This window comes from Coenobita brevimanus, chromosome 3 (assembly GCF_032717465.1).
Source record: "Coenobita brevimanus isolate Jiangsu-jjx chromosome 3, ASM3271746v2, whole genome shotgun sequence".
Taxonomy (NCBI): Eukaryota; Metazoa; Arthropoda; class Malacostraca; order Decapoda; family Coenobitidae; genus Coenobita; species Coenobita brevimanus.
In genome coordinates this window covers 8,989,922-9,002,315 of record NC_136956.1, presented here as the reverse complement: position 1 = coordinate 9,002,315, position 12,394 = coordinate 8,989,922, and the positions used below count along the sequence as shown (strand labels likewise).

Below are 12,394 nucleotides of genomic sequence, written 5' to 3'. Positions count from 1 at the left end.
ACAGCAAGACCTATAACTCCTATCAAAGCTGTTTCTTCCCCTCTATCTCTCACTCCAACACCTCATCCCTCTTCTTACTCGCCTCCTCCCCTCTCTCCCTCACGTCAAGCCTTTCACCCCTCTTCATGATCGTCCTACTTTTTCACACACTCACCCATCACCCCCACACGGTACTGCAACACCACCAGGACGATATCATGGTCGAGAAGGACTGCAGGACCGTACATTGAGGCACTCCCGCCGAAGAAAGCACCGCCGTGGATAAACACCATCACTGGCAGTTTTATGGCTCTGTCCTTGGCACCCTGGAATGTTTTTAATAGAAGTACTTTAATCTCAAATAAAGGAATGAAACGGACAGACATACAGACAAATGAGGAAGTAAAAGAGCATCAAAGGGGAGTTCAGTGGAAAGAGTGATAAACAATTGAGGAAGTAAAGAAGCACTGTGGTATTGATGTGGTAACAAAGCGTTCAGAGAAATGATCTGAGATGGTTTGGCCATGTGAGGAGGATGGAGATTTGAGAGACTGACTAGAAGAGTGTATATGGGGGAGGATGGAGATGGAGATCGAGAAAGTAAATAGAGGAGTGCATATAAGTGAGATGGAGGGGGAGAGAGGAAGGATGAGAATTAATGAAGTGAAGAAATATATGAGAGAGGGGAATGTGAGGAGGAGGGAGGACAGACAAATGACAGAGGACAGTGTGACATGAAGGAGAGTTGTTTGTGGCCACCCCTCATGGGATTAAGGTGTTTGGTTGTAAATGATAGATAGATTTTTGTCATAGCTTATTTGGCGTCAGTTTGACCTCTTCACCAAAATGATGTCTTACTTAGTTGATTCTTGAAATCTCTAGACAAGTTTATTTAGCTTGGGAAATCTTACTCTAGTAGCAATGAAGTTAATTAAGGCGATATCCATCTCTTCCAGTTCGAATAATATCCTCTAACTTAGAACAAAAGCGTCTTGAAGTTAATGAAAGAGTTATAAAACAGAAGCGTGTATGTCAATCTTTAACCCAATGAAAACTCTCGGGATAAAATAAGAAACCACAACGAAAATAAAGATAATACATGGGAGACAAATAAATCAGTAGAGGTACCACACTTCTGATTTTAAAACGCACCACAGGAGTGAAGACGTTGAGGTAAAGACAGTCTTCCGAGCCCATTGTCTTTGGTAATGTGCCGGTCTGGTCAAAGAAGGTAGCTTGGATGCACATTTCAGGGTCTTTGGCGCCATCCCTCACTCCCTGCCACCCCTGACTGGCAACAGGGGGCTGGAAGCAGAATGAATAAGTACATTACCATTATCATCATTGTTATCATCATCGTCATTATCACCCATCATCATCAATCAATTTTATCATCAATCATTGTCATGGGGGGGATGTTAATTTAAGAATAACGAATGCTAAATATTGCTCGAAAGTAAGGACAAGGAATTGACTTGTGAAAATCAAGTGAGTTTTACTTTATGTGGCTTACTACTCCGATTCTCTAAGAACGAGAATTTATAAACTTTCTCAAAATACACAGCAGAGACTAATTACTCATGAGCGCTGATTGTTAGTACTGTTAGCCTTTTGAGAATGTGACTCCACCCCTGACAGTCAATAACTAATACTAATGATAATGGACAGGTTCTTGCCGGTGCTTAACTCCTGGCTGGCACAACTAATTTAAGTTTAAATATGGAAGAACTGGCTTAAATACCAATCGTGAATAATGCAAGGAGTTTGTGCAAACTAAGAGTGCAAACTAAAGTAAGTTTACTATGGAGAAAATAAAATACGATTCTAATTACATTAAGCTCAAACTAAAGTAAGTTTACTATGGAGAAAATAAAATACTATTCTAATTACATTAAGCTCAGAGAAAAGAACTGTAAATTTATTGATTACAATACAATAAATTTACGTTATAAGAGTCTCAAAATGAATTCAAAAGGGAATTCACGGTCAAAGAGCGACTCATGAATTCAAATATCAAAGGAAATACACTCACTCGCTCATTCAAAAGCTAATCAGACAAGCCTAGACAAAAACGAACTGAAATACTGGTCAGTGAAGGGAATGGAGCTGCTGCGAAAGACTGGGCGTCTGCATGATGAACACCATGCGCTGCTATTCACTGCAAGCCCACTTCACCGATCACCATCTAGGTGGAGATCCAGGAAATCGCTGTACAGTGGAGACGCTGCTCTACGCTGGGCACAAATGATCCTATCCTCGAGACAAACCAAAGCTGATTAAGTTCAAACTGGGAGAGAGGTAAGAGCTGATCGTGTTTGCCGGAAGTAGGCGTGGCCTAACTTCAACGATCAACGGATCGGCGTGGTCTAACTTCAACGGTCAATGGAGAGAGGGTGAACGAGAAACACACGCAATAAAATCGCTCAGTGAAAGCACTAATGTCGTGCATAAGAATGGTCACTAATGAAACAGTGGCAAATGTTCTGAAAACCATCCAGATCGAAGTGAATACGAGGACGGTTGAACTGAATGATGCCCAGTGGGAATTCCATTCGAGTTCGTGGTTCTCTCACCAGTACAATGTCACGAATTTGTATAAATACACAATCGCGCAAATTCGTGACTTTACGCCTCATCAAAATCAAATTTTTCTTCAGAAAAATTTTACGATATATACATACAAGGTGGACCATGAGATGTGCTGAGAGTCTTAACCACGACATATGTGTGTGTTGAAGAATAGTAGCTATTTGACATAAATGAGGAATCATATATATATATATATATATATATATATATATATATATATATATATATATATATATATATATATATATATATATATATATATATATATATATATATATATATATATATATATATATATATATATATACAGCAAACTTCCATAAGTTTCCTAACAACACTAACTATGCAGATGTCTACGATTTTTTTTTTTTTCATCATATTGTCATCTATCCTTACTGAATTAACTGAAACACACCGTCCATATCATACACTGCAGACGTACATGTGATTCCCAACCTATCACCAAAACCCTCCTCTGCCCCCGGTCCCCCGCCTCCCCCTCCTTCACACTCACAGTTATCAGACATGACGAGGTCTGGCTGCCGCTTCACATTCACCCGTCTCACACCAGTGCTTCGAGAGATGGGTAATGCGGAACTTTCCCTGACTGTTCCTCTAGATTTTTCTTACTTCGTTTAATGAATTTTTTGACTTTCCATCGAACTGCATCATTTTGCTTTTATCCCATTACTCCTTCTGGTTTTAAAATTTTCGTGTGCAAGATTTTTTGTTGACAATGTTTAATATAAGTTCCACTACAGTATTTGAGTTTAGAATTTTTGGCAGGCCTTCTGTTTTGCATTGGAATACATAACTTGACTGCACTGATGAGAGTTTCAGTTAAAAATTTCCATGCATCATTGATATCTAACGTTTCAACAATGGTATGCCAATCACTGGCACCTACATTGCCTCTTATTTATTAAAATTAATCCTATTATAGATGGACACTTTCTCAATACTGGCCTTGATATTGACTTCACTGAATTTAATGTTAAATGTAACCATACGATGATCGCTTGTACTAGATTCTTCTACAGTAACGTTACTGAATTTTCTGATGTGGCTAAGACAAGATCTAGGTTGTTAGCGCCACGTGTTGGATAATGACTAACCCTGTGTGCGAGGATAAGGCTTCTCATTTTGGGACTGGCAAATTAAAATTGCCAAATATTTCAGTGCTTTGCATACAAGAGGTTTCAACGATTTGACTATAGATTTCGTTGCTGATTTTGAGTGACTGTCCGGGTGGACGATTAATTAACCCATGTGTGTTTTATGACAAGACTCATTTCTAAGCTGAAGGTAAATACTTTCAATGTTTTCAGTAGATGGCTTAGTTAGTATGACTAGATGGAATCCTGATTTAATATATAACAACACACCGTCCCCTGCTCTATCCTTCCATTCACTACTGAAAATGTGATAGCCAGGTAAAATAAGCTCCACTAGAAAATCTCTGTGCTCAGTATTTAGCCACGATTCTGTAATACCAATTACAGCATAACTATCAGTAAAGACATGAGCCTCTACTTCAGAAAATTTATTACAGAAACTATGTGCATTTACAAGGGGAGCTTAAACATAATTTCCTTTCTGATGTGGGAAGTTTATGTTACCTATAGTGTTATCAGATCGTATAATATCTAAATCGGCCTCCAGTTGTTTTTCTCCATTAAAAATAAAAAAGATTTGCATCACTAAGCAAGCGACCGAAACGGACAGAACCAACGACATTCAAGTGTATTCCCCCATTCGAAAATAGAGTTCGTTGGGCATAAATTTGGTTCCATTTACCAATGAACTCCAAGCTTTCCTGCAAAGTGACTTGATCCTGTTATTTATCAATGAACTCCACACTTTCCTGCAAACAAAGTGGCTTGACCCTGTTATTAATACTCAGCGCTTTGCTGAAGAAGACATTCCCTGCATCAATCCTTGGGACTCTGAAATTAAAATGTTGTCAGTTTTCTCCTTGTAGCACCGGATCATCTTTCCATATTTCTCCATCAGTTCCTCTGGTCGGGTTTGTATGACATCGTTGGTACCTGTGTAGTGCCATAATTTTAAGTATTAATATAAGCTAGTATTGTAAGTATAATCTTAGGTAATATTATAAATAAAGTCTGTACAGTTCATTATCTAACCGTTAAGTTCTATATTTAAGTTTAGACTTAGTTGATATTCATAATGTGAACATGATTCTGATATTGATAGTACTAAGTCAAGTATTAATGTGAATAATGAACCAGCTGCTTGCCAACAATGACATGTAACCGCGAAATGTAGCAGAGATCAGAAATCGCGAATATCTTCCTTTTATATTCTAATCTAGAGATTTACATGCCAAAGTCAATAGTAGTCTTCTTTTGAACTATGCAGTGGCGATTGAGAGCTGTCTGAAGTAAGGTTGGTGATGATAATCGTTAGTGAAGCGTTAAATTCATGTTATCGGAGTCTTGTTTACAGTCACATAGGCATATGTAACCGACACGGGTAATAAAACTGTTCGAATTCCTAATTGATTTGGCTTCATTATGATTAAAGTTCCTGTATGCTTATTACAAAAATTTTGAACATCGTAAGTCATTTATCTATGTATGTTGAGTGCAAACGTATATCTCGTATTCGTTGGAGATCTAGTAGGAACAAAATATTACAAAGTAATCAGTGAAAGTTTTAGCCGATTCCTGAACACTGTGTTGATGCATGTTAAAAGGCAGGGTGCAGCGACAACCACCAGATTGCCGTTTCTCTCCATCATTGCAGGTCAGTGTCGAACTCTCATCGCTTCGCCCCCTCCTTTTCTCCCTCGTGTAATGTAAGTCATCATATATGTTCGTGAGTTAATTTAGTCATAGTTTCCCTTGGTCCCTCTTGTACTAATTAATGAGACCGCCATTTCTCTCCATCATTGCAGAAATCGTCCATTCAAGCCACTGTCAAAAAGCCTCACACAATCACACACACACCCTTTTTTCTATAGTTCATGTAGCCTAAGTAACGAATATAACGGCTGGTCCATTTGATCACTTAATATAATTACTGTAACTTTACTGTATATGATTTATGAGTATACGAGTTTAAACTTAAGAGAATATCTTGGTGGTAATCAGTATTCTTTGAATCTTCCCGAGCGTCCAACTGTAACAACAGGATTAACATATTCATGTGTATCAGTATTCTTTGAATTTTCCTGAGAGTCCAACTGTGACCACGGGATTATTTTATTCTTGTGTATCTGTATTCTTTGAATCTTTCCGAGAATCCAGCTGTGACAACGGGATTCATATATCCATCTGTAGCAGTATTCTTTGAATCTTCCCGAAAGTCCAACTGTGACCACGGGGTTACGATATCTCTGTGTATCAATATTCTTTCATTATTAATTTAGCTCATAAAGTTTCTTATTTCTAGTGATGTAGATTCTCATTATTTCGTTTGGGTTCATTCACAGTTTGAAGAGTAATCTGTCTCAGTTCTTAATGCTTAGTAAATCTTACGTTAAGTTACTTCGAGTTCGAGTTTTGCTATTTTTTAACCCCATAACCATGGGCTTGTTTTGCTCTGTCTTGCGTGTCCTGCGTGCATATTCGGGCTCCAACAGACTCTCAAAAAATATTTGCCAAAAATCAGTTATTAGTCCTAGAATATTAAAATTACATATGCATATGACACATACCTTCAGCTTTCTCCTGGGATGTTTGTTGAGCCTTCGTCGAGTATCGTAGGACTTGTGGAGACCTCTGAAGTTGGGTAACGAAGTCTCCACTTTACACTTCCCAACAACCCATAATATGATTATTACAGCCTGATATTATCACTAGAAACACTATTCTATGATTCTCAAATAGTTTGGAATCCATATTCCAAAAAAAAAAAAAAAACACTGTGAAAGCAATGAAAATTATGAGGGCGTAAGACCTTTACACTTGACATCGTTCACCGGTGGTGCTCCGTCATTTATTATTCATAAAAACACTCACAGTTTATAGTTCTATTACTATATAACACTTATATATATCTACAGGCTTTATCCATAAGTTTCCTTCAGTAATAGTAGTTTATTGTCACTGTAGGGATTCAATTTCTCTTTCAGTAAAATACGTAGCATTCACTTTCTCGTCCTGTATACTAGCGTTGAGAGTGAATCTGTCACTTTCACCTTCACTCTCATAACTCATAGTATTCATACATGCTAGAGTGAAACTATCACTTTCATTACTCTAGTATATATACTCGTATTCTTATAATACTACTCATTTTACATTTCTATTTACGTTCTCTATTTTATTTACATTATTTACATTTCTATTTTATTTACACTGTGTTATGCACTGTCACTTGAAGTAACTTATAAAACTATTTTGCACTGTTCACTTATATTTACATTCATTGCTTTCACTTGCTGTTTACACATTATTTACACATTATTTACAATTCCACTTGCGCTGTTTTACTCACCAGAAAGATCGTAGTCACTCTCTATCAATTGTCAGCCCTTTACCTCTTTCCACACGAGGTTTAGTAGGGGGTAGAGGTCACAGGGCCCTTTGCATGGGGCTAAAAAGCGGTGGAAGTTAGCAGCAGCGAATCTGACGTACTTTCACCTTGAAAGACGACAGTAAACTGATACTGGTAGCCGGGGTGGCCTACCTACTACCTAGGGAGAATGCATTATTGCCAACGTCAGCCTCGTGAGAGCTGCTAATATATAGCTATGATATGATTGGCAGGAAATCTAGACAATACATTATAAATTAGGAAGTTCCATGTGAATGTAAATATCACTTAGGCTTCTCCCTCCCCTCCTTATATATATTTTTATTACGAGAATAGATTATATGGCATATTTCAAGGGGAAATAAACAGCAAAAATTAGCGAACGAGTGCATGTGAGGTGTTGTCAGGTGATAATTAGCCAATTCCAGGTGTATGGAACTATCATTTACCTTATTTCTTTTTTGTATATATTATTTGGTATAAGAATAGAGCATAGGGCTTATTTCAATGGATGAAATCAGTGGAATATTCCAGGGAAGATTTACTTAGCATAGAAAACAGTGTGGTGGCCTGCAATAATTAGGTAGTTCCAGGTGAATGTATATATCACTTAGGCTTCTCCCTTCCTTTCTTATATATATTTTTATTATGAGAATAGATTATACGGCATATTTCAAGGGGAAATAAACAGCGAAAATTAGCGAACGAGTGCACGTGAGGTGTTGTCAGGTGATGATTAGCCAGTGCCAGGTGTATGGCACTCTCACTTACCTTATTTCTTTTTTGTATATATTATTTGGTATAAGAATAGGGCATAGGACTTATTTCAATGGATGAAATCAGTGGAAAATTCCAGGGAAGATTTACTTAGCGTAGCATGGCCGGGCAGGCGAGAGGAGAGGGTAATGGAGGGGAGGTAGGGAGGGGAGTCAAGAATGGGGAAAAATGGCTAAATTGTCAACAATGGATGGGAGTACAGATGAGATTAGGAGTGCTGACTAGTGTTGGACATTGTCAGTACTGATAGATGATGCAAGCCACCACTTGAAAGCCCGGGCGAATTCAAAATAACACAGAATCACAAAAGTGATGCCCCGCGGTATGATCCCTTGCTCCCAAGCATCAAGAAAGTGACACCCCGCGGTTAAGGGGTTAAGGAGTGGTACAGACGAGACTGAGTGGCCCGCAAGGTGTGCTAATATCTAACTACTGACAACCTCTCAAACAAGATCATGCTACCATATTTCCCATAAACCCTCTAATAAGATCACACTACCACATTTCCATAAACCCTCTAATAAGATCACGCTACCACATTTCCCATAAACTCTAATAAGATCACGCTGCCTCATTTCCCATAAATTCTCAAATAAGATCACGGTACTCCATTTCTCTTAATCTCTAAAATTCTCAAATAAGATCACGCTACCCCATTTTCCATAATCTCTAAAGTTCCCAGCATTACACTGGTGGCATTAGGGGTGGTATAAAAAATTCTGTCGTTACATATTCATAGAGGCATTGTCTAGGTATATACAGATGGCTTGAAGTTGGACACTGGAGTCGGATTTGGGGTCATGTTCCCAAATTTTATGAGGGAAGGAAGTCTTCCTCTTGATGCCTCTGTTCTTACTGCAGTAATGATTGCTGTTGTTTTTGCACTTAAACAGATTTTAGCACAAGAAGACGCTTCTTTTACGATTTTCAGTGACTCTCAAAATGCCTTGTTGGCTCTTCAGTGTACTCATTCACCTCATCAGCTGGTCCTCGTCGTCCTTGAGTGGCTTTTCCTAATTCAGCAGTGAGGTATGCTAGTCCAATTTTGTTAGGTTTCTGCACTTGTTGGTGTAGAGGGCAATGAGAGGTCTGATACATTAGCTAAAGTCGCGCCTTTTTGACGACCCCCTGCCAACTACCCACTTCTTGTTACTAATGTGACATTTTCCTTGAAGTCTGTGATTCGAACCTGTTGGCAAAGGCACGGGGATGCTGTTGTTGATAAAAAATTAAAGGAAATTATTGAGAGGGTTGGTGTACAGACGGTTCTTCCTTCCATGCCTTGGCGACAGGAAGTGGTTGTTGTCCGGCTTCACGTGGGGCACTCACGGCTTTCTCATGGATTCCTGATGTGTGTGGGACTCAGCCGTATTGCGATGAGTACATTGTTCCCCTTAGTGTCCGTCACTTGCTGGTCGAGAGTCAGAGTGTGGGGGTCCTGCATCAGAGTTGTTTGTTTGTTTGTTTTTTTTTCAAAGATATAAGGGAGCTGATTATGTGTACCGTCTGTCTTCCAAGCTTAGAGGAACCTCTGGCTATCCGACTGACATTTTTCTATTTGTAAAGTGGGTCTCCTCCACATGTTATAGTTAACAGAGTTTTTCGATTTTTTAAATTTTGTCCTTGGAATTAGACATTACTTTTGTTTTAGCATGTAGGTTATAACTTTTTTCTAGCTCCATATGACCGAGTTGTTGCGGAGCTAATATCTCAATTCAGTAACCTAACCATATCCAGTTTTGTTTTGCCTTACCGAATCAAATCTAGCATAACCATATGAAACCTTACCTCACCCAACCTAATCAAACATAACCCTATCTAACTGTACCTTCCCTAACCTAACCCAACCATTTCTTTCCTTACCTCTCCATAGCTAACACTATCTATCTATATACCTAGGCTGCTTCCCCCATGGAAAGGGAGGTAGCCGAGACAGGACGACACACTCCCCATTTACTCATCCATTCAAACACAGTCATTCGCATCTTAGCCCCAAAGGCCAGAAGGGACAGATCCTTACCGCACCACACCACACAAGGGTCAACTGCGCAGCGCAATCAGTGACATCCGCAGCAGGGCCTGACAGCAGAGCTGGTTTACCCCTGCCACATCATAATAGACCATCCCCTTACTTGCACCTGACCTGACTAGCTAATCAACCATAGCTAACACAACCATATTTATCCCCTGACCTAACCTAACCTAACCATATTCAACCTCACTTTCAGGTAACAGTAGGCTACCTAATATTACGACTATTGAGGGTTGAAAAAATAAAATATGTTACTTACCCGATTTCTGGGTTACTGAGACAGGCTTAGTGAAGAGTATGGCACGATATATTAAGTAATGTCAGCTTAGTCTTAGTGAATTAAGTTAGGTAAGATTAGATTAAGTAAACCATGGGCTCTGAGTAGCTATTGAATCATTAGCTTAGATAGGGTAGTGTAAATCTGACAGAGAGGTGGGATTATGTCAGGTTGGTTTAAGTGAAGCTAGGTTAGGTTATGGATGTTATTGGTTTGGTTAGTTTGGTTATTTCAAGTACAAGATCAGTATAAGTTATACTAAATGAAGCAGCTTGGGCAGGTACCTTAACATCTATTGTTTTTTTATTCATTCCTTTTTTTCTTCCACTGTTCATCTAAAAAAAAATAAAAAAAAAAAATCAACCTCACTAACCTTAAACCTTAAGCTACCGACAGGAGGCTGGGCGAAGGGAATGGCACGATAGGACCAGAAGGGAGCGTCTTTCACGGTTCTTTGCACCACGCCCTTTACCAGCCCTCCCTCAGTCTTCACCACAGGGGCCTCTTCCACCTCACTCTGCACCACCACCACCATCACCACCACCACCACCACCATCATAATCGTCAGCAAGATTCGCATTTTGTATTCTTACATTCTGTCAGAGAGAGGAGAAAGGGACTATTATTGAGTGTCATTATCAATTATACCACCTCTTCCTATCACAGCCAATCACTAATTAATATCATCACTAGGACTCTCATCTTGATTTCGTATCAAAGAAAAAATCAGAGGAAGGTATCAGTTATCAACACATTTTACTGTAATCACACTCATCATTCTCCAAAATTATCATTCTCACATTCATCACTGTTATTGTTATGCTGCAGTTTGCCTGTCAGAATTAAGAATGCTATGTGGTGGCGCAAATCTGACTGTCTTGGAATCAGGTCAGTCTGTTTATGTTATCAACGATATGGATCGCCTCCTTATGGATCACCTCCTTATGACATGTCTCTATTTTTTTGTTTATTTTGGTGTATGGCTGTTAGTATGACCCCCTTGCACACATTATGAACAAACTAGTGCTTGCCCACTAAAATTTGCGCGACCAACTAATAGCCTTTCCATTGCTTAATGTTTGCAAATACCATTATATTTGTTTCCATTTCGTTATTGAGACCACATTGACCAATTGTAACCAACAATTCGAAAAAATAATTTTCATAATCATTTGCGTGTCGCGATTACCAACATTTTCGCGCCGTTGTGTCGCGCCAATTGCCAAAATATTTGTTTCGTATTTTTCAGACACTCATTGCATTTACCCCGACCTAATGCGGAAAGAATTAGCTCCCTATCGATTACCGTTTTCCTGAAAGAAGCGAACAAACACACACACACACACACACACACACACACACACACACACGCACGCACGCACGCACGCACGCACGCACGCGCGCAGCTTTACTTTATTCCTGAAATTCTGCCTCACAAACGGAATTACGTTATGATTTAATAATTCCTGCTCTGAGACTTGTCTGTAGGTTTTTCGTGTTTTTATTTGACTGTAACTTCCTTGTCGGTGTAGCAGCACGTACCTTGACTGTATGTGTGGCCTGTTTATTTATATATATATATATTTATTTTTGTCTCATTGGTCGTTGTTCTCATTGTTTTTTTTGTCATCCTGAGGCCTGGGAGCTTCGTCAACTGTGATTATAGATTTTCAGTTATTTACTTCTGTCTTGCGACATCTGAGTTCCACCTCATCGAACGAGTTAGTAAGATTCTTTCCTAGTAAATTTGAGGGTGTTTTCACTATCTTTAATGTTTTCTCTTGTAATATACACTTTTATCTTTTTTTTTTTTTTGTCTGCCTTCCTTTCTTCCTATTCCTCCTATTTTTCCTGTCACTGTTTATTACTCTTCATTCTTTATCGTGTGGCTTCACATTGAGTGACAAGCCTAATTGTTTCCTGTAAGCTAGGAAACCATTTAAAACGCTGGGTGGTAACCATATAACCAACCCATACGTGTACCCTACGTGTCAGAATGTGGGCTGGCGGAGGGTTAGTGTCCCTCCCAGTAAAACAACTAAAAGACAAACGGCCACTCCTTGCCGGATTATGGCGTCTGTCTATAGATAAGGCAGGAAAAGAATTAATTATATCCAGTACCTTTATGGATGTTATGTCCGTTGTCATTTACAAAATCTAACTCTTCCGTACTACTGTACTTAAAATATAATGCTGGACACATCATCAGTTATGTCCCCAGACTTATTGTTTGCATG

General features: G+C 39.0%; 1 protein-coding gene across 1 annotated transcript in view; it reads right to left on the bottom strand.

The window, feature by feature from the left end:
• The window catches only part of LOC145393020 (juvenile hormone esterase-like), a 34,552-nt gene extending 23,815 nt beyond the window's left edge, over positions 1–10,737 (bottom strand). The window contains exons 1-3 of the mRNA XM_080267347.1: positions 10,531–10,737; positions 1,132–1,284; positions 155–305 (exon numbers count right to left, since the gene is read on the bottom strand). Coding sequence (XP_080123473.1) covers positions 155–305; positions 1,132–1,284; positions 10,531–10,737 — 511 coding nt within the window. The remainder of the gene's footprint in view (positions 1–154; positions 306–1,131; positions 1,285–10,530) is intronic.
• Between the last annotated feature and the right edge of the window lie 1,657 nt (positions 10,738–12,394).